At 51.1% G+C, this 26,676-nt stretch overlaps 1 protein-coding gene across 7 annotated transcripts in view; it reads right to left on the bottom strand.

Moving 5' to 3' along the window:
- tasp1 (taspase, threonine aspartase, 1) overlaps positions 1-26,676 on the bottom strand; it is a 174,854-nt gene that overhangs the window by 112,173 nt on the left and 36,005 nt on the right. For all 7 annotated transcript variants that reach the window (XM_070889833.1, XM_070889835.1, XM_070889834.1 and 4 more), the window contains 2 exons: positions 15,513-15,597; positions 4,793-4,872 (listed from right to left, as the gene is read on the bottom strand). In XM_070889833.1, the coding sequence (XP_070745934.1) occupies positions 4,793-4,872; positions 15,513-15,597 (165 nt within the window). The remainder of the gene's footprint in view (positions 1-4,792; positions 4,873-15,512; positions 15,598-26,676) is intronic.

Raw genomic sequence — 26,676 nt, 5'->3', positions numbered from 1 at the left:
TGAACTTACCGCCCACTGCCGCCGACATACCTCTGCAACATTCACCCAGTGCCACGTTCGATGTGAACTGGAGCGGGCGGGAGGGGAGAGCCACCGGGAGTCGGCAGCAGAACGGGGGTGGACCGCTGGCTGGAGGCTGGTCTGTCCCAGACGGTAGAAAAAAGGTTAGTGAACATTTTTTAATTTGTTTTTTCCACAGCGACTTACCTTGATGGGGTCCCCTGAGGTTTTCTGATAGTTTTTTGAACATTTTTTGCTCATGACTTTTATTTTTTAGGTCTTCGACCCTCTGTTGGCCCGACTCCATCCTCGGCAGCACTTGGGCGGCAAGCGCCTCTGCCACCGAGAATGAGAGCTCCCGCTGGCTGCTGCCCAGATTGGCAACGCAAGTCCTTCATTTGCCACCTGCCGACCTTCGAGGGACCTTGGTGATGAAAATCCCGCCCAAAAGAACAGTCAGGTACCTCGACGGCCATTGGCGGTCCTTTGAGTGGCAATTGGGCGGACAGAGGCCTTCATCAATTTCAGGGCCATTATGTGGTACTTTGTCAAACGTCTTTTGAAAGTTCATATACACATCAACCACATTACCCTCATCAACCCACTCTGTTACTTCATCAAAGAACTCAATCAAGTTAGTCAAACACAATTTGCCTTCAACAAATCCATGGTGACTTTCATCTATTAACCCATACTTTGCCAAATGCCAATTAATTTTGTCCCGGATTATTGTCTCTAAAAGTTTCCCCACCACTTTTTGGTCCCTGATTGGTCCCACTCTTCCTTTAACTCTCCTTTTACTATTTATATGTTTATAAAAGACTTTTGGGTTTCTTTTTCTGTTAGCGGCTAAGCTATTCTCATTCTCTTTGCCCCTCATTCCCTTTTTTAAGATCTCCTCTGTACTTCCGATATTCAGCTTTGTTCTCTACTGTATTATGAACCTTGCAAGTGTCATTAGCATCCTTTTTCTGTCTCATTTTAATCTCTATATCTTTTGTCATCCACGGAGCTCTAGCCAAGGATGCCCTTCCTTTTCCCCCTCATAGGAATGTGTCCCCTCTGTATCCAGGCCATCTCCCATTGCTCAATTTCTATTTTGCCTACCAACTTTTGATACCAATCCACCTGCGCCAGATCGCTTTTCAACTCACTGAAGTTAGCCCTCCTCCAGTTAAGTACTTTTATGCTTGATTATACCTTGCCTTTTCCATAACTATTCTAAACCTAATGATATTATGATCACTGCTCCCAAAATGCTCTCCCACTGAAACATGCTCAACTTGCCCCACATCCCCAGGATTAGGTCCAGCACCGCTTCCTTCCTTGTTGGGCTGGAATTACACTGATCAAGAAAGTTCTAGTGTGTACATTTCAGGAATTCCTACCCCTCTTTTCCCTTTACACTGTTACTTTCCTAATCTACATTAGGATAATTGAAGTCCCCCATCTTTCTGTAATTTGCCTGCAAATTTGCTCCTCTATCTCCTTCCCACTTTTTGGTGACCTATTATATACACAGTAGTGTAACAGCTCCTCGATGTGTTCCTTAATTGTAACTAGATTCTGTCCTTTGCCCCTCGACTACATTATCCCTTTCCACTGCTATAATAGTTTATTTGAACAATACTGCCACACACCCCTCCTTTTCACACCTTTCCTATTTTTCTTAAATATCTTATAGCCAGGAATAGCAACTTCCCAATCCTCCCCTTCTTTAAGCCAGGTCTCAGTTATTGCCATTATATCATAGTCCCATGTGGCGGCTTGCGCCCGCAGCTCACCACCTGATTTACCACGCTCTGTGCACTCCAAACTAAGTTTAGACTGCTATTTCGGAACTATTCTTTACTCTAGTGCCATCTCCCAGTCTGCTGTGTACCTTGTTTCTTCTCTCTAATGTTGCATCTTGATGCCCATCCTCCTGCCAAATTAGTTTAAATCCTCCACAGTACCAGTTAACCTGCCCGCGAGGAACCACCTTGAACAGGTCCCTCCTGTCCAAGAACTAGCTCCAATGCCAAAGGAATCTGAAGCCCTCCATCCTGCACCATTTCTTCAGGCATGCATTAACCTGTTTTATCCTGCTATCCTTATACTCATTAGTGCATGGCACTGGGAGTGATCCAGAGATTACTACTTTGGAGGTCCTGCTTTTTAAACTTTTTCCCTTGCTCCTGAAACTCTGACTGTAGGATCGCTACCTTTTTCCTTCCTATGCCATTGATTCTCACATGGACCACGACTTCTGGCTGTTCCCCTTCACCCCTCAAAATGTTTTGCATCCTCTCGAGTGATATCATAAGAACATAAGAAATAGGAGCAGGCTTGGACCATCTGGCCCCTCAAGCCTGCTCTGCCATTCAATAAGATCATGGTAGATCTGATCTTGGCCTCAACTCCACTTCCCTGCCCTCCCCATAACCCTCGACTCCCTTATCTTTCAAAAAACTGTCTATCACCACCTTAAATATATTCAATGACCCAGTCTCCACAGCTCTCTGGTGCAGAGAATTCCAAAGATTCACGACCCTCAGAGAAGAAATTCCTCCTCATTTCAGTTTTAAATGGGCGACCCCTTATTCTGAAACTATGCCACTTAGTTCTAGATTCCCCCACGAGGGGAAACATTCTCACTACATCTACCCTGTCAAACTCTCTCAGAATCTTATACGTTTCAATAAGATCACCTCTCATTCTTCTAAACTCCAATGGGTATAGGTCCAACCTGCTCAACCTTTCTTCATATGATAACCCCTTCATCTCAGGAATCAACCTCACGAACCTTCTCTCCAATGCAAGTATATCCCTCCTTAAATAAGGAGACCAAAACTGTATGCAGTCCTCCAGGTGTGGTCCCACCAATGCCCTGTAAGGTTGTAGCAGAACTTCCCTATTTTTATACTCCATCCCCTTTGCAATAAAGGCCAACATTCCATTTGCTTTTCTAATTAATTGCTGTACCTGCATGTTAACTTTTTGTGTTTCCTGTGCAAGGACTTCCAGATCCCTCTGTACCACAGCATTTTGTAAACTCTCCCCATTTAAATAATAATTTGCTTTTTTATTTTTCCTACCAAAGTGGATAATCTCCCATTTTCTCCCATTATACTCCATCTGCTAAATGTTTGCCCACTCAATGAGCCAATCTATATCCTTTTGCAGATTCTTTGCATCCTCTTCACAACTTTCTTTCCCACCTATTTTGTATCCTCAGAAAATTTGACTACATTACACTCAGTCCTTTCATCCAAGTCATTAATATAGATTGTAAATAGTTGAAGCCCCAGCACTGATCCTCCCTGTGGCACCCCACTAGTTACAGTTTGCCCACCTGAAAATAACCCATTTATCCCGACTCACTGTTTTTTGTTTGCCAATCCTCTATCCATGCTAATATATTACCCCCAACCCAGTGAGCTCTTATCTTGTGCAGTCACCTTTTATATGGCACCTTACTGAAATCCAAATACACATCTACTGGTTCCCATGTATCCACCCTGCTTGTTACATCCTCAAAGAACTCCAGCAAATTTGTCAAACATGATTTCCCTTTCATAAAGCCATGCTGACTCTGCTTGACTGCATTATGATTTTGTAAATGCCCTGCTACGGCTTCCTTAATAATGGACTCCAGCATTTTCCCAATGACAGATGTTAGGCTAACTGATCTATAGTTTCCTGCTTTCTGTCTCCCTCCTTTCTTAAATAGAGGTGTTACATTTGCAGTTTTCCAATCCACTGGGACCTCTCCAGAATTTAGGTAGATTACAACCAATGCATCCACGATCTCTGCAGCCACTTCCTTTAAGACCCAAGGATGCAGGCCATCAGATCCAGGGGACTTGTCCACCTTTAGTCCCATTAGTTTGCCTAGTACTTTTTCTCTCATGAAAGTGATTGTTTTAAGTTCCCGCCCGCCCCCCAATATTCCCTTGATTATCAATTATTGGGATGCTTTTAGTGTCTTCTACTGTGAAGACTGATACAAAATATTTGTTCAAAGTCTCTGTCATTTCCCTGTTTCCCAGTATTAATTCCCTAGTCTCATCCTCTAAGGGACCAATGTTTCCTTTATCTACTCTCTTCCTTTTTATATACCTGTAGAAGCTTTTACTGTCTGTTTTTATATTTCTTGCTAGTTTACTCTCAAACTATATTCTCCCTTTATCATTTTTTTTAGTCGTTCTTTGCGATTTCTAAAAATTTCCCAATCCTCTGACCTTCCACTATTCTTCGCAACATTGTATGCCTGTATTTTCAATTTGATATCATTCTTTACTTCATTACACAGATCGTTCATCCTTCTCTTAAGAGTCTTTCTTTCCACTTTATCTTGGCACCAGGAAGGCAACACGCCATGCAGGAATCACAGTTACAGAAACGCCCATCGAGCCAGGCATAATTTTGCTACCGTATATAGACATAAAACAAATCAAGTCTAACGACGCAACACTGTTCCAGGTGTTGCAGACCACTCAATGATCCACCAGCAATAAAATAAATAGGATTATATGCCATAAGTTCTCCATAGTTCAGTTTCAAAGCCCCAATATCTCCAAGCCAGAGGTTAGGAAGCAGGCTACTTGCAAGGCCCTTGAAGAAATACACTTAAAAAAAAATGAACATTTTGGAAAGCTTGCCATTAACTGTAGCATGCAAAAATTGGACAGGATTGTATAGTAAATATAAATGCAAGTTTTTTTTCATAAACATGAAGAATTTTATATTTCTGAAAAATAATTCCAGTAGTCTTCAAAAGGATAGCGAAGCAAAGCTGAAAACTCCTTACTTGTTGCCATTATGTCAGGAGGACATGGTACAATTCCATGATCCACTGCCCATTTGTACGCCCCTTCGCCAACTAAAAAACTAAGACAAAGAAGAAAATAATTGATAGTTTCAATAAAACAGCAACATTATCAAGTATAAAATACGTGCGCAATATACAGGTAACAGAAGTGATAATGATGGGTGCACGTGCACAATCAACTTAGACTTATATAGTGCCATTGACATAAAAGGCATCCCAAAGTACTTTACAAAAGAATAAGAGGAATGCATGTCAAGCCATAAGAAAGGTGATTAAGGGTAGGTCGATAAGGTGGGTCTCAAGGAGGTTTTTTTTGAAAGAAAAACTTAGGAGAGAGTCAGGCCAATTTAGGGAAGGAGTTCCCGAGACCAATGGTCATGCAAAGGGAAGGGGGAATACACAGGCGGCCAGAGTCAGAGGATTGAAGGTTGGAGGAGATATATGGCTGGAGGTGTTTGCAGAGATAGGGAGGTGTAAGATTTGAAAATACAGACAAGGATTTTAAAATGGATAAAGTGGGGACAAGTATCCAGCAAAGGTCAACAAGGACAGAGGTAGAGGGTGAACAGGACTTAATCCAGGACACAATGCAAGCGACTGCATTTTAGACAAGTTGGGGCTTGTGGAAAATAAGACTCGTGAGGAGAGCATTGGAATAATCTAGTCTGGATGTGGCAACAGCATAAGATAAGGGCTTAGGTAGTTCAGAGATTGAGGCAGGGGCAGAGATAGCTGATGTTGTCGAGGTGGAAGCAAACAGATTTGGCGATGGAGATGATGTGGGTTTTATGCTCAGCTGAGAGTTGAGTACCAGACCAATACAGGCAGGCCAACAGCAGGGAAGTGGTTGTGAGATCAAGGTCAGTGCCGAAAAGTTGAGAGTCCTTAGCATACATGGACAAGATGAACCTATGACTGTTCTTGATGTAGGCAGTAACACGCACGATCGAACTTGACATGGTTGAGTCAAATCTGGTGACTGATAGATAGCAAGGTCAGTTCTGTACCAGGTATGCTCAAGTTTGCACGACTCTGACTTGAAAATGTGAAGATAGGCGAACAACAGGAGTGGGTGGTTGTGATTGATTCACTGGGAGTAAAAAAGTATCAATCGACAGCAGCAGAGATATTGTGATGGATGGAAGGCCAGAATTCGCTGGTAACAAAGTGCATCAAAATTGGATGCGAGGGCAAGTCTAAATCTATAGTGGCAGAGATATTGTGACAGGAGAGGAAGTTGGGAGTTAAGATTTGTGTAGGAACTCGAGGAAGAGTTTTTGCTGGAGAAAAATGGTAATGCTTGTGGGATCATGAGCTTAAGAAAATGCTGGTAAGATAAATGAGGAAATGATCAGAGAAGATCTTATTAAAAGGCAGGTCCTTTCTCTTCTAATCCAGTCTGATGTTCATCAAGCTGTTACAAAACAATTGTTTCTCTGGACTATTCCGAAATAAATGTCATTATTTTACCTCCTACTGATATTAGGCTAACGAGTTTGTAATTGTCTGGGTCATCGGAACAGGAGGAGTAGGCCATTCAGTCCCTCAAGCCTGTTCACCATTCAATTAGATCATGGCTGATATGCATCTTGACTCCATTTACCAGCCTTGCTTTCATAACTCAACACCCTTGCCTAACAAAAATTTAGCAATTTTAATTGACCGAGCCTCAACAGCTTTTGGCGGTTGGGGGGGGATGCTACAGGGAGAAAAGTGAGTTCAGATTTCTACCACTCTGTGTGAATAAGTGCTTCCTGACATCACCCCTTACGACCGAGCTATAATTTTAAGGTTTATGCCCCCTTGTTCGGGATTCCCAACAGAGGAAATAGGTTATTTCTATCTACCCCATGAAATGCTTTAATCATCTTATACCTCAATTAGATCACCCCTTAATCTTCTATCATCAAGGGAATATAAGCCTAATTTATGCAACCAGTCCTCATAATTTAACCCTTTTAGCCCCAGGATCGTTCTAGTGACTCTACGCTGCATCCAATGTCTCATATGTGTTCCCTTTTTAAAAGTTGGTACTGTGTTTGGCACGGAATGTTGTGGTCCAGAGCAAACCTTTGAAGGATAAACCCTCCCCCTCCTAATATCATCCTCTTTGGAGGAGAAAGGAAAGTTTACGGTGAAATCAGTAAAGTATTCAATGATGTTGGACAAGTCAGTTGAATCAAAATTGCAAAACTGGATCAGATACTACGATTGTCCTGGCTTCTCCTGCTGATGAGATCGAGACTGGCACTTCTAGGTCAGTTCCACTTAAGCCATTGACATAGCCAGTAAGAGTGGCAACTTAACAAGCTGCAAGACAGAAAGAAATTCCCAATGGCTGAAGGCGCAGCATTGAAGGAACTCTAACAAATAGGAAAGCCGTCTCTCAATTCCTCTTGCTTGGAGAGTTTCTGGTATTGATGGAGAACTTAGTAGTCAGAACACCTTCTACCCATTAGGCTAGTTCTAGAGCACAAATCTTCATTATGACAGCCAGGATATTGTCAGGGCCCATAGCCTTTGCTGTATCCAGTGCGCTCAGCTGTTTCTTGACATCATGTGGAGTGAATCAAATTGGCTGAAGACAGGCTTGAGTGATGGTGGGGACCTTAGGAGGAGACTGATATGGATCATTCACTCGGCACTTCTGGCTGAAGATGGTTGCAAACACTTCAGCCTTGTCATTTGCACTCGCGTGCTAGGCTCCGCCATCATCGAGGATGAGAATATTCATGGAGTCTCCTCCTGTTTAACTGACCACCACCATTCACGATGGGATGTGGCAGGACTGCAGAGCTTTGATCTGATCCGTTGATTGTGGGATCACTTAGCTCTGTCAATAATATGCTGCTCCTGCTGTTTAGCATGCATGTATTCCTTGGTTGCAGCTTTACCAGGCTGGCACCTCATTTTTAGGTACGCCTGGTGCTGGTGCTGCTCCTGGCATGTGCTTCTGCACTCCTCATTGAACCAGGTTTGGTCCCCTGGCTTGATGGTAATGGTCAAGTGAGGGATATGCCGGGCCATGAGGTTACAGATTGTGGTGGAATACAATTCTGCTGCTGCTGATGGACCACAGCACTACATGGATGCCCAGTTTTAAGCTGCTAGATCTGTTCTGATTCTTTCCCATTTAGCAGTGGTAGTGCCCCACAACACGATGGAGGGTGTCCTCAGTGTGAAGATAGGATTTCGTCTGCACAAGGACTGAGCGGTGGTCACTGACTGCTACCAATGCGGTCATGGACAGATGCATCTGCGACAGGTAGATTGGCAAGGAAGAGGTCAAGTAGATTTTTCCGTCATGTTGAGTCACTCACCAGCTGCCGCAGGTCCAGTTTGACAGCTATGTCCTTCAGGATTCGGCCAGCTGTGCTGCTACTGAGCCACTCTTGGTGATGGACATAAGTCCCCCACTCAAAGTACACTCTGTTGCCCAGCGACCCTTGATGCTTCTTCCAAGTGGTGTTCAACATGGATGAGTACTGATTCATCATCTAAGGGAGGGCGGTAGGTGGTAATCAGCAGGAGGTTTCTTTGTCTCTGCTAGACCTGAAGCCATGAGACTTCATGGAGTCTGGAAACAATTCTGACAACTCCCAGAGCCACTCCCTCCTGATTGTTTCCCACTGTGCAGCCACCCCTGTTGGGTCTGTCCTGCTGGTGGTACAGAACATGCCCAGGGATGGTGATGGAGGAGTCTGAGACATTGGCTGAAAGGTATGATTCTGTGAGTATGACTATGTCAGGCTGTGCTCGACAAGTCTGTGGGAGAGCACTCCCAGATGTTAGTGAGGAGGACTTTGCAAGGTCGACTGGGCTGGGTGTGCACTTATCGTGTCCGAAGCCGGTGCCTGGGTTGATGCCGGGTGGTCCATTCGGTTCGAGTCTTATTATTGTTTTTTGTAGCTGTTTGGTACAACGGAGTGGCTTGCTAGGCCATTTCAGAGGTCAGTTAAGAGTCAACCACATTGCTGTGTGTCTGGAGTCACACATAGACCACACCAGGTAAGGACGGAAGATTTCCTTCCCTAAAGGACATTAATGAACAAGATGGGTTTTTACAATAGTTTAGTGGTCACCATTACGGATACTAGCTTTTTATTCCAGATTTATTTAATTAACTGAACTTAAATTCCCTAGCTATCGCGGTGAGAGTTGAACTCCCATCTCCAGATCATTAGTACAGGCTTCTGGGTTACTGGTCCAGTAACAAAACCACTATGCTACCATTCCCATTAAAATTATTATTTTCATGAAAACCCTTCTCTTGGAGTTGCCCTCTCCCCCAGGTGATGCAAAATCCCACAATCCTGATGGTCACAGGCCAGAAGCCCCTCCTCAACTTATCTGCAAGTTAACCACAAGTATCTAAAATTGAAAATTTGTTAGCACTGACATCCTTCAATACAGCAGGAAAAAAATATGAACCAATACTGCAGCAATGTTTTAAATTGTGCTGTCAAGAGAAAACCACTACTAGTACAAAATTAACCAAAGCGGAATAAAACCACAATATAAAAGCGTAGTACACACTACAACATAGGATGGGCAAACAAAGACCAAGTTCAAAACTGCAATCTAATCTCACAGTTCAGATGACTTCTTATTAAAAAGATTAAGCTTCACTTGTTCAGTTTGTCATTTGAAATATTCATTTAGATTACTATCTGTACCTCGTAAAATCACTGTTACTTATTATTCTACATACAACTATTTCTCTTAATGCACAATTGAGGCCAATAGGATTTTAGAATAGAAGGACAAAAGCACAGGACCTCTGCGGAAATAACATTTCTGCATTAAACCAATGCAAGAATTAGCAGAGCATAATGATTGGTAACCATTTCTGAGCAATGTCAGTATTTCACTTTACACTGACTACAGTCGAGTGCTCTATATATTAAGTTCAAGTTAATACTGACTGTAAAAATATGCCATCATACCACATCAGAAGTCAGCACCAGCAGGGATGAAAATTACACGTCACTAGTATGGATTTCCAATACATCAGTTAAGTAGTTAGTGGGAAAACAAAATCTTTCCTTCAGATGAGCTTATTTAAGTCTCTTCTATGGCCCCAAGTTTCCACACGCGGCAAAACAGGTGTCCCTCCGAGCTGGGCGCCCGTTTTTCGCGCCGAAAACGGCGCCTGAAAAAAAAAACGCGCTATTCTCGAGCGCTTTGTAGCTTGATGTCAGCTTGGCGCGGCACCCAGGGGGCGAAGCCGACCACTTGCGCCGATTTTGTAAGTAGGAGGGGGCGGGTACCATTTAAATGAGTTTTTTTCGTGCCGGCAACACTGCAGGTGCGCGTTGGAGCGCTCGCGCACGCGCAGTGTGAAGGAAACATTGGCACGCGGCCATTTTTGTAGTTCTTTGTAGCTGTTCAATTTTTAACATTTTTTAATAAAACCACATTGCCCTTCCATGATCAGCACTGAGGCTTCTTGCAGCAGTGAGAAGGATGCAGGAAGCCTCAGAAGTTGAGGCAGCCGTTTTCCGACGGGCCCGACCGACGGCAGGGGTGGGGAGGCTGGCTGCCTCAACTTCTGAGGCTTCCTGCAGCCTTCTCACTGCCTCCCCCCCGCTGCCGTCGGTCGGGCCCTCACTGCCTCCACTACCCCCGTGCCGTCGGGAACGGCTGCCTCCCCCCCCCACTGCCGTTGGTCGGGTCCTCACTGCCTCCTCCACCCCCCCTGCCGTCGGGAACGGCTGCCTTCTCCCTGCCTCCCCCCCGCTGCCGTCGGTCGGGCCCTCACTGCCTCCGACCCCGTCCCCTGCCGTCGGGAACGGCTGCCTCCTCCCTGCCGTCGGTCGGGCCCTCACTGCCTCCTCCCCCCTGCCCTGCCGTCGGGAACAGCTGCCTCCTCCCTGCCTCCCCCCTCACTGCCGTCGGTCGGGCCCTCACTGCCTCCTCCCCCCCCCCGCCCCTGTCGTCGGGAACGGCTGCCTCCTCACTGCCTCCCCCCCGCTGCCGTCGGGAACAGCTGCCTCAACTTGTGAGGCTTCCTGCAGCCTTCTCCCTGCCTGAAGCACTTTCATACAGGTAGGAACATGGTTTATTTAATCTTTTATTTGTTTATAAATTTTTATTCAGGTTGGAATTATTTGTATAATATTTGTATAAGTATAACTAAGGATTTATTGTAGAATGTAATGACTTCCCTTCCCGTCACCCCGTTCTGGACGCCTAATTTGTAACCTGCGCCTGATTTTTTAATGTGTAGACAAGGTTTTTTCAGGCCTACAAAAATCTTCACTTGCTCCATTCTAAGTTAGTTTGGAGTACGTTTTCACTGTGGAAACTTTCAAATCAGGCGTCAGTGGCTGGACACGCCCCCTTTTGAAAAAAAAATTCTGTTCCAAAGTGAAACTGTTCTACATGACTAGAACTGCAGAAAACTTAAATATGGAGAATTGCGATTTCTAAGATACTCCGTTCTCCACCAGTTGCTCCTAAAAATCAGGAGCAAATCATGTGGAAACTTGGGGCCTATAAGTGGAAAATGTGTCCAAATATGCCACAAAATATCGATAGTCAAGAATTTAATTATTCATGAGTGCATCTGGAGTGATGTTTCTCACAGGTAAGTTGAAGTGTGATTGAGATGTTGATCATGGTCTCAGTATGGACTGGGCAACAGTATGTAAGAAAGGGTGGAACATAACATTTTTAATATTTAGCCACTCTCCCTGCTTGAACTAGGGGTTCATCTGTTTCATAGTTCCAAGTAAATAAACACATAAGAAAGATCAGAGGGAGAGAGTGTAGCCAGTGGACTGGGAATCAGGAAAGGGGATACAAAGAAAGTTCAGGGAAGAGGGAAAAGACAGACCAGTGTGGAAAAGAGGGATGGAAGCTTTATGTTGCATTCTGGGAGTTACATTTCATCAGGATAGCACTGCTGTATTCTGGGACTTGTAGTCTGACAGAGTGACATTTGTGCATTCTGCTACTTTGGAGGAGACTTTTCAACCGAGACCTATAAAATTCAAGCACTGGATTTCGGAGCCAGAGAATGGCCTCCAGGTGGAAGCGTTCATGCAGTCCTTTCAAGCACACAATAGAAACCCTACGTTTAATGTTATTGTTGTAAATTATATAATTTTGTGTCCATTTATAACAAATATTATTTTTAGTACAACCTCATCTGGTTCGATGCAAAAGATTGCTGCCAAAACAATTTTCAAAAAATAGTTCCAAGCTATTTTGTTGGTTACTATTTTTTTCCTTGCTAGTTTTATTGGGTCCAATTTTCCCCAACCCCTTTTTTCGGCGCATTTGTGGAAACGGCGCCGAAAAAAAAGGGGCCACATCCTGTCCGCTCTGCCGACTCTCCGTTGTCCCAGCGTGGCGTAGCTAGTGAAGTGGAGGGGGGCGGAGCAACAGGCCAGAGCAGAAAGCACTGCTGGCAGCTGTCCGCACGCACAGTGAAGTCTGCACGCATGCTCCTCGCCCTCCCAGCATGTCCTGCGGGCTGTGAACAGGACCCAATTGTTCGCAGCCCCATTCCCTGCTGAAGGGACGCCCCGATTTTCACTGCACCCTATCCCCGGCCGAGTGGCCTCCCGCACCAGTCGGCCGACTTCCCAGTCCGGGGTAGGATTCAGTTTTATTTATTGATGGTTGCGCTAGAGAGTTTTGGAGGGGTGGGGGGGTGGGGGGAGGGAAGAGAGTGCTTTGATAGGGGAAGGAGAGGGACGTAGAGAGAGAGAGAGAGAGAGAGAGAGAGTGTTTAGATGTGGGTGGAGGGGGCCTTTAAAAAAAGCTTGATTCTGGCATAAAGGTAGGACTTCTATTTTTTTATTTGTTATTAATTGATTGCTTATTACTTTTTGTGGTTTGTTTAGTGCTTTGTAAATCTTGGTGCAGGTCCTCAGCTTCCTTCTTTTTTTTGTTATTGAATGTTTATTTTTGCACTTTGTTTAGTGCTTTGTAAGTGTTGGTGCTTTTAACCTGCGCCGAATTCTTAACTGCCCGCAATGTTGTTCAGAGCTGGCCACATACGCCGACCTAAGTCGATTTGGACTAAGTTTTAGTGGGTCAAAGTGGCATAAATGGCCAAAACTGGCGTAAGTGTCTGGGAACGCCCCCTTTTGAAAAAAAAACTGAACTAAAAAAAATCGTACCTAACTGACTTACTCTGGAGCAAAATTTTGGGGGAAAATAGCACTTTTTAAACTTACGCCAGAAAAAACAACTTGCTCCAAAAAAATTGATGCAAGTCATTGCCAAAATTTGGCCCATTGGTAACAGTTTCCTAATGGCTAATGATTCATAATTTTTGTATCTCCATAGTACTTCTTGTTTAAGAGCTTTCATGCCTGCTCGCTACTTGTTGATTGGCAAGTTCCGCCCAACTGAGAGAGAATTCAAACAGGCTGCATTTAGACAGGCTGTGAAAAAACACAGGCCACATTGCATTAAGTCATCAATCAACTTGACATTTTCGGACCATGGGTAGCGAGCCAATTAAAACGTTAAAAGACTTTCAATTGAGCCAATAAGGTCAAAGAAGGCGAGTTCTTTTCTGTAAAATGATCCAGGTATAAATACAGCCATTTTGGCCATGTGGTTTCAGTAATACAAAGAAACTGGCAATCAGCCAGCAGCTTGTTACTCTCTGCCAAGATTAAAAAGTTAAAACTACCATCGGAGTTCGTATTTCATTGGAAATTAAGAGATCTAACACCTACGATTACATTTTATTGGTGGTACATGGCTCAAATACCATTTTCATTCAGATCATCATCACAGTCATTGAAGGAAAGGGTGGGAAGTCTGATTTGCTGTATGCCCGACACGAGACTCCTTAAGCAAGCGCTCTACTCAGAACTCCGACACGGCAAGCGATCCCCAGGTGGGCAGAGGAAACGATTCAAGGACACCCTCAAAGCCTCCTTGATAAAGTGCAACATCCCCATCGACACCTGTGAACCCCTGGCCAAAGACCGCCCTAAGTGGAGGAAGAGTATCCGGGAGGACGCTGAGCACCTAGAGTCTAGTCGCCGAGACCATGCAGAAAACATGTACAGGAAGGAGTGTGCGGCAAACCAGACTCCCCACCCACCCTTCAATGACTGTCTGTCCCACCTATGACAGAGACTGTAATTCCCATATTGGACTGTACAATCACCCAAGAACTCACTTTTAGAGTGCAAGCAAGTCTTCCTTGATTTCGAGGGACTACCTATCATGATGACGTAGATCATAAGCTTGGTGCCAGATTTGAGGTCCTGGTCTTCGAACACTCTCTTCCTCAGGCGACTGAAGGCTGTGTGGGCGCACTGAAGGCGGTGTTGGACCTCGTCGTCTATGTCTGCCCTTGCTGAAAGTAGGCTCCCGAGGTATGGAAAGTGGTCCACGTTGTCCAAGGCTGCGCCGTGGATTTTGATGACCGAGGGGCAGTGCTGTGAGGTGGGGGGTCACATTGGTGAAGGATCTTTGTCTTATGGATGTTTAGTGTAAGGCCCATGCTTTTGTACGCCTCGGTGAAGATGCTGACAATGGCTTGAAGTTCAACCTCTGAATGTCCGCGTACTGTAGTTCGATTACGGAGGATGAGACGAGCTTGGATCTGGCCCGGAGGCGATGAAGGTTGAACAGATTCCCACGAGTTCTATAGTTTAGTTCCACTCCAGCAGGGAGCTTGTTGAGTGAGATGGAGCATAGCAGCAAGGAGGATCGAGAAGAGGATTGGCGAGTACAGAGTATTGGTGAGGCCACAACTCGAGTATTGTGTACAGTTTTGATCTCCTTATTTAAAGAAGGATATACTTGCATTGATTGGAGGCAGTTCAGAGAAGGTTCACTCGGTTGATTCCAGAGATGAAGGGGTTCACTTATGAAGAAAGGTTGAGCAGATTGGGCCTATAATCATAGGGGTTTAGAAGATTGAGAGGTGATCTTATTGAAACGTATAAGATACTGAGGGGGCTCGACATGGTGGATGCAGAGAGGATATTTCCACTTGCGGGGGAATCTAGAACGAGGGGGCATAGTTTCAGAATAAGGGGTCGCCCATTTAGAACTGAGATGAGGAGAAATTTCTTCTCTCAAAGGGTCGTAAAGCTGTGGAATTCTGTGCCCCAGAGAGATGTGGAGGCTGGGTCATTGAATATATTTTAAGGTGGAGATAGACAGATTTTTGAGCGATAAGGGAGTGAAGGGTTATGGGAAGCGGGCAGGGAAATGGAGCTGAGGGCAAGATCAGATCAGCCATGATGTTATTAAATGGCGGAGCAGGCTCGAGGGGCCAATTGGCCTATTCTTGCTCCTAATTCTTATGTCTTTATGTTTAAATCATTACTACTACTTTCTGGTCTCAGAGCAGCACAAATGATAGATAAAAACAAAATTAACTTCCATTTATATTGTGTTTTATCATATGCTCAAGGTATCTCAAAGGAACTTTGCAGCTGTTGGGTCATCCCTAACTATCTTGTCCTATATACTTGAAGTTAGACTGGAATGAAAAGGTACACAGATCTCTAAAGTGGTTATTTCTTTATCAGCTGCAATTTCTTTATTACTATGTTCACACAGGTGTACATACATGAATTGCATAAACCAGAGAGAAAAATGCTTACTTTATAAATACATAAAGTTATGGTTATGCACAACTTTAGAAACTATCATGCAATAAAAACCTAAGCAACAAAAAACCGAAACCAGAATCGTAAGAAAAAAAAATTACCAAGGAGGAATTCTGCCAGCAGAGAGCTTCCCCTTCTGTGCTTCACTTAACAGTTTATTTGCAACTAAGATTGGATTCTTGATCCCTAAAAGTAAAACATATGGTAAAATACACTTCATCTCACAAAATGTTGAACATAGTATTGAATAAGTTACCTTAGCCAGATTAACATTTTCTTTTTTCTTGCTGTACTTCATTGGCTATAAAGCACATTGGGACTTAAGAGGCTGTGAAAGGCGCCATCGAAATGTAAGTCTTCCTTCCTTCCACTCTGTTGTGTTCCCTGCTCTTCCCAACTTCACAATTCCCCTTTAAAATATATCAACTGATCTAGAATTAACGACGGATTCCATTATTTCTGTTGCTCAATAGTGCATTCTATAACACAACCGGCGTCTACTGAATTGGCTTTAAAAATAAATCTTCCTTAGGGCTAATACTCATTTAATGGTTACCTGTGTTTTTGTACATATTCAAAAACCCTCAAAGCAACTGCTTTCTTTCTACAGGTATTTACAAAAAAAAACAAGTTATGTAGAGGATAACAGACTAAGTGGTTCTTTGTACAGGGATGCCAAAGTGTACTGCTATGGACTGAAGGTGGGGCAAAGGTTAATTACCCCCAGAACTGCTTCGTTCAAAAATATTAGCGACACTTGTGGAGAGATGCCAAATTAAAGGAAGTTGCTTGCCGACAATTCCAGAATAAAATGTAATTGTTTATATTTATCATGCGCACTTACAATTTGCCCAAGAGGCGAACTGGTGCTGGTCTGAAAGCAGGCTCTGCTGGCTTGCCCATAAGATTAATAACCTGGATGATCCTGCACACCCTCATGGGACGGTAAATAACCTCTCATAAAAATACAACACGTGCTAATATCATTGAATAGTCAAGATGTCAAAGTTCAAAAAAGTGAAGATCACATGCCTCAAAATCATTTTCATTCATCCTGTCAAAAATCTATACCGTGGAGTTCACGGAAACAGATTTACTTTGTAGTGGACACGTTCTTTCAATGACAGCATCCGATCTGAAGGTGATCAACAGCACAGTGAAGGTATAGAAATCATGATTTATTCAAGTTTATCAAATAATTTATAGATAGGATTTTTTGTTCAAAAAACTAGTGCCAATTGAGAATGGGTATGGAGAATTTGAGTCCTGGAAAGTTTCGGCAAGCATAGGATTCAGGAACGATTCAATCAATGGACAGAACTTTTGAGTTAAATGTGTCAAAAAGAAAAGAAAATATTGAAGGAACTTTTAATTTACTACCAAGGCAATAGAAATTTACTACCAGGGCAATAGAACAATGGGACAGATTACCAAGCAGGGCGGTGATACAGAAAACAATGGCAGGTTGAAAAAAAGACTGGATGAATTTCTGTTAGAAAAGGGAATTTAGGACTATAAGTTGTATAATTAATAATAAATTTGAAGGGATGTTTGGAAAAGGAAATTTTGAACAGTCAGCTAAATGGTGTTCTCCTGCCAATAACTTTATTCTAGTACTATGTATATATGTAATGATATTTGTGCACTGGGTTGAAAGGACATAAGAACATAAGAAATAGAAGCAGGAGTAGGCCATTTGGCCCATCGAGCCGACTCTGCCATTCAATAAGATCATGGCTGATCTGATCATGGACTCAGCTCCTCTTCCATGCCTGCTCCCCATAACCCTTTACTCCCATATCGCTCAAAAATCTGTCCATCTCCGCCTTAAATATATTCAATAAGCCAGCCTCAACAGCTCTCTGGGGGACAAAACTCCATAGGTTTACAACCTTCCGAGAGAAGAAATTACTCCTCATCTCAGTTTTAAATGGGCGGCCCCATTTAAGACTGAGAATATGTCCCCTAGTTTTAGTTTCCTCTATGAATGGAAATAACCTCTCTGCATCCACCATGTCGAGCCCCCTCATTATCTTGTACGTTTCAATAAGATCACCTCTCATTCTTCTGAACTCCAATGTGTATAGGCCCAACCTACTCAACCCATCTTCATAAGTCAACCCCCTCATCTCTGGTATCAACCTAGTGAACCTTCTCTGAATAGCCTCCAATGCAAGTATATCCTTCCTTAAATACGGAGACCAAAACTGTACGAAGTATTCTAGGTGTGGCCTTACCAATACCCTGTACAGCTGTAGCAGGATTTCTCTGCTTTTATACTCTATCCCCCTTGCAATAAAGGCCAACATTTCAGTTGCCTTCCTGATTATTTGTTTTACCTGCATACAAACTTTTTGTGTTTCACGCACAAGGACCCCCAGGTCCTCTGTACTGCAGTACTTTGCAATTTTTCACCATTTAAATTATAATAGAAACATAGAAAATAGGAGCAGGAGTAGGCCATTCAGCCCTCTGAGCCTGCACCACCATTCAATAAGATCATGGCTGATCATTCACTTCAGTACCCCTTTCCTGCTATCTCTCCATACCCTTTGATCCCTTTATCGGTAAGGGCCATATCTAACTCCCTCTTGAATATATCCAATGAACTGACATCAACAACTCTCTGCAGTAGGGAATTCCACAGGTTAACAACTCTCTGAGTGAAGAAGTTTCTCCTCATCTCAGTCCGAAATGGCTTACCCCTGATCCTTAGACTATGTCCCCTGGTTCTGGACTTCCCCAACATCGGGAACATTCTTCCTGCATCTTACCTGTCCAGTCCCGTCAGAATTTTATATGTTTCTATGAGATCCCCTCTCATCATTCTAAACTCCAGTGAATAAGGGCCAGTCGATCTAGTCTCTCCTCATATGTCAGTCTTGCCATCCGGGAATCAGTCTGGTGAACCTTCGCTGCACTCCCTCAATAGCAAGAACGTCCTTACTCAGATTAGACCAAAACTGAACACAATATTCCAGGTGAGGCCCCACTAAGGCCCTGTACACTGCAGTAAGACCTCCCTTCTCCAATACTCAAAACCCCTAGCTATGAAGGCCAACATACAATTTGCCTTCTTCACCGCCTGCTGTATCTGCATGCCAACTTTCAATGACTGATGAACCATGACACCCAGGTCTCGTTGCACCTCCCCTTTTCCTAATCTGCCGTCACTCAGATAATATTCTGCCTTCGTGTTTTTGCCCCCAAAGTGGATAACCTCACATTTATCCACATTATATTGCATCTGCCATGCATTTGCCCACTCACCTAACCTGTCCAAGTCACCCTGCAGCCTCTTAGCGTCCTCCTCACAGCTCACACTGCCACCCAGCTTAGTATCATCTGCAAAATTGGAGATATTACACTCAATTCCTTCATCTAAATCACTAATGTATATTGTAAATAGCTGAGGTTCCAGCACTGAGCCCTGCGGCACCCCACTAGTCACTGCCTGCCATTCTGAAAAGGACCCGTTTATCCCGACTCTCTGCTTCCTGTCTGCCAACCAGTTCTCTATCCACATCAGTACATTACCCCCAATACCATGTGCTTTAATTTTGCAAACCAATCCCTTGTGTGGGACCTTGTCAAAAGTCTTTTGAAAGTCCAAATACAACACATCCACTGGTTCTCCCTTGTCCACTCAACCAGTTACATCCTCAAAAAATTCTTGAAGATTTGTCAAGCATGATTTCCTTTCATAAATCCATGCTGACTTGGACCGATCCTTTCACTGCTTTCCAAATGCGCTGCTATTTCATCTTTAATAATTGATTCCAACATTTTCCCCACTACTGATGTCAGGCTAACCGGTCTAAAATTCCCCATTTTCTCTCTCCCTCCTTTTTTAAGAAGTGGTATTACATTCGCTACCCTCCAGTCCATAGGAACTGATCCAGAGTCGATAGATTATTGGAAAATGATCACCAATGCATCCACTATTTCTCGGGCTATTTCCTTAAGTACTCTGGGATACAGACTATCAGGCCCTGGGGATTTATCAGCCTTCAATCCCATCAATTTCCCAAACACAATTTCCCGCCTAATAAGGATTTCCTTCAGTTCCTCCTTCTCACTAGACCCTCGGTCCCCTAGTATTTCCGGAAGGTTATTTGTGTCTTCCTTCGTGAAGACAGAACAAAAGTATTTGTTTAACTGGTCGGCCATTTCTTTGTTCCCCATTATAAATTCACCTGAATCTGACTGCAAGGGTTTGTCGTCACTAATCTTTTTCTCTTCACATAGCTATAGAAGCTTTTGCAGTCAGTTTTTATGTTCCCAGCAAGCTTCCTCTAATACTCTATTTCCACCCCCTCCTAATTAAACACTTTGTCCTCCTCTGCTGTATTGTAAAATTCTCCCAGTCCTCAGGTTTGCTGCTTTTTCTGGCCAATTCATATGCCTCTTCCTTGGATTTAACAGTATCTTTAATTTCCCTTGTTAGCCACGGTTGATCCACCTTCCCCGTTTTATTTTTACTCCAGACAGGGATGCACAATTGTTGAAATTCATCCATTGATCTTGAAATGTTTGCCATTGCCTATCCACCATCAACCCTAAGTATCACTAGCCACTCTAGCCAATTCACGTCTCATACCATCGAAGTTACCTTCCCTCAAGTTCAGGACCCTAGTCTCTGAATGAATTGTGTCACTCTTCATCTTAATAAAGAATTCTACCATATTATGGTCAATCTTCACCCAAGGGGCCTCGCACAACAAGATTGCTAATTAGTCCTTTCTCATTACACATCACCCAGTCGAGGATGGCCAGCCGTCTAGTTGGTTCCTCAACATATTGGTCGAGAAAACTATCCCGAATACACTCCAGGAAATCCTCCTCCACCGCATTGCTACCAGTTTGACGAGCTCAATGTATATGTAGATTAAAGTCGCCCATGATAACTGCTGTACCTTTATTGCACGCATCCCGAATTTCTTGTTTGATGCTGTCCCCAACCTCACGACTACTGTTTGGTGGTCTGTACACAACTCCCAGTAACGTTTTCCGCCCTTTGGTATTCCGCAGCTCCACCCATACCAATTCCACATCTTCCAAGCTAATGTCCTTCTTTACTATTACCTTAATTTCTTCTTTAACCAGCAATGTCACCCCACCTCCTTTTCCTTTCTGTCTATCCTTCCTGGATGTTGAGTTCCCAGCCTTGGTCACCCTGGAGCCATGTCTCCATGATGCCAATTACATCATATCCATCAACTGCTATCTGCGCAGTTAGTTCGTCCACCTTATTAAGAATACTCCTCGCATTGAGGCACAGAGCTTTCAGGATTGTCTTTTGAACACACTTTGCCCCTTTAGAATTTTGCTGTAATGTGGCCCTTTTTGCTTTTTGCCTTGGGTTTCTCTGCCTTCCACTTTTACTTTTCTTTTTTCTATCTTTTGCTTCTACCCCCATTCTACTTCCCTCTGTCTCCCTGCATAGGTTTCCATCCCCCTGCCATATTAGTTTAACCCCTCCCCAAAGCACTAGCACACACTCCCCCTCGGACATTGGTTCCGGTTTGTACTGGTCCCACCTCTCCAGAACCGGTTCCAATGTGCCAGGAATTTGAATCCCTCCCTTCTGCACCACTCCTCAAGCCACGTATTCATCTGAGCTATCCTGCGATTCCTACTCTGACTAGCACATGGCACTGGTAGCAATCCTGAGATTGCTACTTTTGAGGTCCTACTTTTAAAATTTAGCTCCGAGCTCCCTAAGTTTGTATTGTAGGACCTCATCCCGGTTTTTTACCTATATCGTTGGTACCTATATGCACCACGACAACTGGCTGTTCACCTTCAAAATGTCCTGCAGCCGCTCCGAGACATCCTTGACCCTTGTACCAAGGCGGCAACATACCATCCTGGAGACTCGATTGCGGCCGCTGAAACGTCTATCTATTCCCCTTACAATAGAATCTCCTACCACTATAGCTCTCCCACTCTTTTTCTTGCCCTCCTGTGCAGCAGAGCCACCCAGGATGCCATGAATTTGGCTGCTGCTGCTCTCCCCTGATGAGTCATCCCCATCAACAGTACCCAAAGCGGTGTATCTGTTTTGCAGGGGGATGACCGCAGGGGACCCTCAACATCGCAGATGCTCCAGAGTAAATCCATCCGTAGCTCCAGTGTCGCAGTGCGGTCTATCGGGTGCTGCAGCCGAATACACTTCCCACACATGTAGTCATCAGGGACACTGGAAGCGTCCCTGATTTCCCACATAGCACAGGAGGAGCATAAGTGTCCGAGCTCTCTTGCCATGACTTAACCCTTAGATTAACTTAATTTGGCAACAACAATTTGCTTTCCCACCCATCTTTGGATCAGCAAACTTAACTGCATTACATTCGGTCCCTTCATTCAAGTCATTAATATAAATTATAAATAGTTGAGGAACCAGCACCGATCCGTGCGGCACCCCACTAGTTACTGTTTGCCAACCTGAAAATGACCCATTTATCCCGACTCTCTGTTTTCTGTTAATTAGCCAATCCTCTATCCATGCTGATATATTACCCCCAACCTAGTGAACTTTTATCTTGTGCAGTAACCTCTTATGTGGCACCTTATCGAATGCCTTCTGGAAATCCAAATACACCACATCCACTAGTTCCCTCTTATCCACGCTACACATTCCATCCTCAAAGAACTGCAGCAAATTTGTCAAACATGATTTCCCTTTCATAATACCATGCTGACTGCTTGATTGAATCATGCTTTTCCAAATGTCCCGCTACTGCTTCCTTAATAATGGACTCCAGCATTTTTCCAAACACAGATGTTAGGCGAAATGGTCCATAGTTTTGAGGAGAGGGACGGAGCGCGCGCGGGCGGGGTCGTCGGGGGGTCGAGGGACAGAGCGCGCGCGCGGGCGGGCTGCGGGGGGTCGAGGGACAGAGCGCGCGCGCGGGCGGGCTGCGGGGGGTCGACGGCCAGAGCGCACGCGCGGGCGGGCTGCGGGGGGTCGACGGCCAGAGCGCGCGCGCGCGGGCGGGCTGCGGGGGGTCGACGGCCAGATAGCGCGCGCGCGCGGGGGGTCGACGGCCAGATAGCGCGCGCGCGCGGGCGGGCTGCGGGGGGTCGACGGCCAGATAGCGCGCGCGGGCGGGCTGCGGGGGGTCGACGGCCAGATAGCGCGCGCGCGCGGGCGGGCTGCGGGGGGTCGACGGCCAGATAGCGAGCGCGCGCGCGGGCGGGCTGCGGGGGGTCGACGGCCAGAGCGCGCGCGCGGGCGGGCTGCGGGGGGTCGACGGCCAGAGCGCGCGCGCGGGCGGGCTGCGGGGGGTCGACGGCCAGAGCGCGCGCGCGGGCGGGCTGCGGGGGGTCGACGGCCAGAGCGCGCGCGCGGGCGGGCTGCGGGGGGTCGACGGCCAGAGCGCGCGCGCGGGCGGGCTGCGGGGGGTCGACGGCCAGAGCGCGCGCGCGGGCGGGCTGCGGGGGGTCGACGGCCAGAGCGCGCGCGCGGGCGGGCTGCGGGGGGTCGACGGCCAGAGCGCGCGCGCGGGCGGGCTGCGGGGGGTCGACGGCCAGAGCGCGCGCGCGGGCGGGCTGCGGGGGGTCGACGGCCAGAGCGCGCGCGCGGGCGGGCTGCGGGGGGTCGACGGCCAGAGCGCGCGCGCGGGCGGGCTGCGGGGGGTCGACGGCCAGAGCGCGCGCGCGGGCTGCGGGGGGTCGACGGCCAGAGCGCGCGCGCGCGCGCGGGCGGGCTGCGGGGGGTCGACGGCCAGCGCGCGCGCGCGGGCTGCGGGGGGTCGACGGCCAGAGCGCGCGCGCGGGCGGGCTGCGGGGGGTCGACGGCCAGAGCGCGCGCGCGGGCGGGCGGGCTGCGGGGGGTCGACGGCCAGAGCGCGCGCGCGGGCGGGCTGCGGGGGGTCGACGGCCAGAGCGCGCGCGCGGGCGGGCTGCGGGGGGTCGACGGCCAGAGCGCGCGCGCGGGCGGGCTGCGGGGGGTCGACGGCCAGAGCGCGCGCGCGGGCGGGCTGCGGGGGGTCGACGGCCAGAGCGCGCGCGCGGCGGGCTGCGGGGGGTCGACGGCCAGAGCGCGCGCGCGGGCGGGCTGCGGGGGGTCGACGGCCATAGCGCGCGCGCGGGCGGGCTGCGGGGGGTCGACGGCCAGAGCGCGCGCGCGGGCGGGCTGCGGGGGGTCGACGGCCAGAGCGCGCGCGCGGGCGGGCTGCGTGGGGTCGACGGCCAGAGCGCGCGCGCGGGCGGGCTGCGGGGGGTCGAAGGCCAGAGCGCGCGCGCGGGCGGGCGGGCGGGCTGCGGGGGGTCGACGGCCAGAGCGCGCGCGCGGGCGGGCGGGCTGCGGGGGGTCGACGGCCAGAGCGCGCGCGCGGGCGGGCGGGCTGCGGGGGGTCGACGGCCAGAGCGCGCGCGCGGGCGGGCGGGCTGCGGGGGGTCGACGGCCAGAGCGCGCGTGCGCGCGGGCGGGCTGCGGGGGGTCGACGGCCAGAGCGCGCGCGCGCGGGCTGCGGGGGGTCGACGGCCAGAGCGCGCGCGCGCGCGGGCGGGCGGGCTGCGGGGGGTCGACGGCCAGAGCGCGCGCGCGGGCGGGCGGGCGACGGCCAGAGCGCGCGCGCGCGCGGGCGGGCTGCGGGGGGTCGACGGCCAGAGCGCGCGGGCTGCGGGGGGTCGACGGCCAGAGCGCGCGCGCGCGCGGGCGGGCTGCGGGGGTCGACGGCCAGAGCGCGCGCGCGCGCGGGCGGGCTGCGGGGGTCGACGGCCAGAGCGCGCGCGGGGCTGCGGGGGGTCGACGGCCAGAGCGCGCGCGCGCGCGGGCGGGCTGCGGGGGTCGACGGCCAGAGCGCGCGCGCGCGCGGGCGGGCTGCGGGGGGTCGACGGCCAGAGCGCGCGCGGGCGGGCTGCGGGGGTCGACGGCCAGAGCGCGCGGGCGGGCTGCGGGGGTCGACGGCCAGAGCGCGCGCGCGCGCGGCGGGCTGCGGGGGGTCGACGGCCAGAGCGCGCGCGCGCGCGCGGGCTGCGGGGGGTCGACGGCCAGAGCGCGCGGGCGGGCTGCGGGGGGTCGACGGCCAGAGCGCGCGCGCGCGGGCGGGCTGCGGGGGGTCGACGGCCAGAGCGCGCGCGCGGCGGGCTGCGGGGGGTCGACGGCCAGAGCGCGCGCGCGCGGGCGGGCTGCGGGGGGTCGACGGCCAGAGCGCGCGCGCGCGGGCTGCGGGGGGTCGACGGCCAGAGCGCGCGCGGCTGCGGGGTCGACGGCCAGGCGCGGGCGCGGGCGGGTCGACGGCCAGCGCGCGCGCGGGCGGGCTGCGGGGGGTCGACGGCCAGAGCGCGCGCGCGGGCGGGCTGCGGGGGGTCGACGGCCAGAGCGGGCTGCGGGGGGTCGACGGCCAGAGCGCGCGCGCGGGCGGGCGGGCTGCGGGGGGTCGACGGCCAGAGCGCGCGCCGGGCTGCGGGGGGTCGACGGCCAGAGCGCGCGCGCGGGCGGGCTGCGGGGGGTCGACGGCCAGAGCGCGCGCGCGGGCGGGGGGCGCGGGGTCGACGGCCAGAGCGCGCGCGCGCGGGCGGGCTGCGGGGGGTCGACGGCCAGAGCGCGCGCGCGGGCGGCTGCGGGGGGGCGACGGCCAGAGCGCGCGCGCGGGCGGGCTGCGGGGGGTCGACGGCCAGAGCGCGCGCGCGGGCGGGCTGCGGGGGGTCGACGGCCAGAGCGCGCGCGCGGGGCTGCGGGGGGTCGACGGCCAGAGCGCGCGCGCGGGCGGGCTGCGGGGGGTCGACGGCCAGAGCGCGCGCGCGGGCGGGCTGCGGGGGGTCGACGGCCAGAGCGCGCGCGCGGGCGGGCTGCGGGGGGTCGACGGCCAGAGCGCGCGCGCGGGCGGGCTGCGGGGGGTCGACGGCCAGAGCGCGCGCGCGGGCGGGCTGCGGGGGGTCGACGGCCAGAGCGCGCGCGCGGGCGGGCGGCGGCGGCGGGGGTCGACGGCCAGAGCGCGCGCGCGGGCGGGCGGGCTGCGGGGGGTCGACGGCCAGAGCGCGCGCGCGGCGGGCGGGCTGCGGGGGGTCGACGGCCAGAGCGCGCGCGCGCGGCGGGCTGCGGGGGGTCGACGGCCAGAGCGCGCGCGCGGCGCTGCGGGGGGTCGACGGCCAGAGCGCGCGCGCGGGCGGGCTGCGGGGGTCGACGGCCAGAGCGCGCGCGCGCGGGCTGCGGGGGGTCGACGGCCAGAGCGCGCCGCGCGCGCGGGCGCGGGCTGCGGGGGGTCGACGGCCAGAGCGCGCGCGCGGGCGGGCGGGTCGACGGCCAGAGCGCGCGCGCGCGCGGGCGGGCTGCGGGGGGTCGACGGCCAGAGCGCGCGCGGGCGGGCTGCGGGGGTCGACGGCCAGAGCGCGCGCGCGGGCGGGCTGCGGGGGGTCGACGGCCAGAGCGCGCGCGGCGGGCTGCGGGGGGTCGACGGCCAGAGCGCGCGCGCGCGCCGCGCGGGCGGGCTGCGGGGGGTCGACGGCCAGAGCGCGCGCGCGGGCGGCTGCGGGGGTCGACGGCCAGAGCGCGCGGGCGGGCTGCGGGGGGTCGACGGCCAGAGCGCGCGCGCGCGCGCGGCGGGCGGGCTGCGGGGGGTCGACGGCCAGAGCGCGCGCGCGCGCGCGGGCTGCGGCGGGCGCGGGGGGTCGACGGCCAGAGCGGCGCGGGCGGGCTGCGCGCGGGGTCGACGGCCAGAGCGCGCGCGCGGGCGGGCTGCGGGGGGTCGACGGCCAGAGCCGCGCGCGGCGGGCTGCGGGGGGTCGACGGCCAGAGCGCGCGCGCGGGCGGGCTGCGGGGGGTCGACGGCCAGAGCGGCGCGCGCGCGCGGGCGGGCTGCGGGGGTCGACGGCAGAGCGCGCGCGGGCCGGGCTGCGGGGGTCGACGGCCAGAGCGCGCGCGCGCGGGCTGCGGGGGGTCGACGGCCAGAGCGCGCCGCGCGCGGGCTGCGGGGGGTCGACGGCCAGAGCGCGCGCCGCGCGGGGCGGGCTGCGGGGGGTCGACGGCCAGAGCGCGCGCGGCGGGCTGCGGGGGGTCGACGGCCAGGCGCGCGCGCGGGCGGGGCTGCGGGGGGTCGACGGCCAGAGCGCCGCGCGGGCGGGCTGCGGGGGGTCGACGGCCAGAGCCGCGCGCGCGGGCGGGCTGCGGGGGGTCGACGGCCAGAGCGCGCGCGCGGGCGGGCTGCGGGGGTCGACGGCCAGAGCGCGCGGCGCGGCGGGCGGGCTGGGCGGGGGTCGACGGCAGAGGGACGGCCAGAGCGCCGCGCGCGGGGCGGGCTGCGGGGGGTCGACGGC

The sequence above is a fragment of the Pristiophorus japonicus genome, chromosome 9 (assembly GCF_044704955.1).
Source record: "Pristiophorus japonicus isolate sPriJap1 chromosome 9, sPriJap1.hap1, whole genome shotgun sequence".
NCBI lineage: Eukaryota > Metazoa > Chordata > Chondrichthyes > Pristiophoridae > Pristiophorus > Pristiophorus japonicus.
Note: the sequence above shows the minus strand (reverse complement) of the source record. Positions and strands in the feature narration are given on the sequence as shown.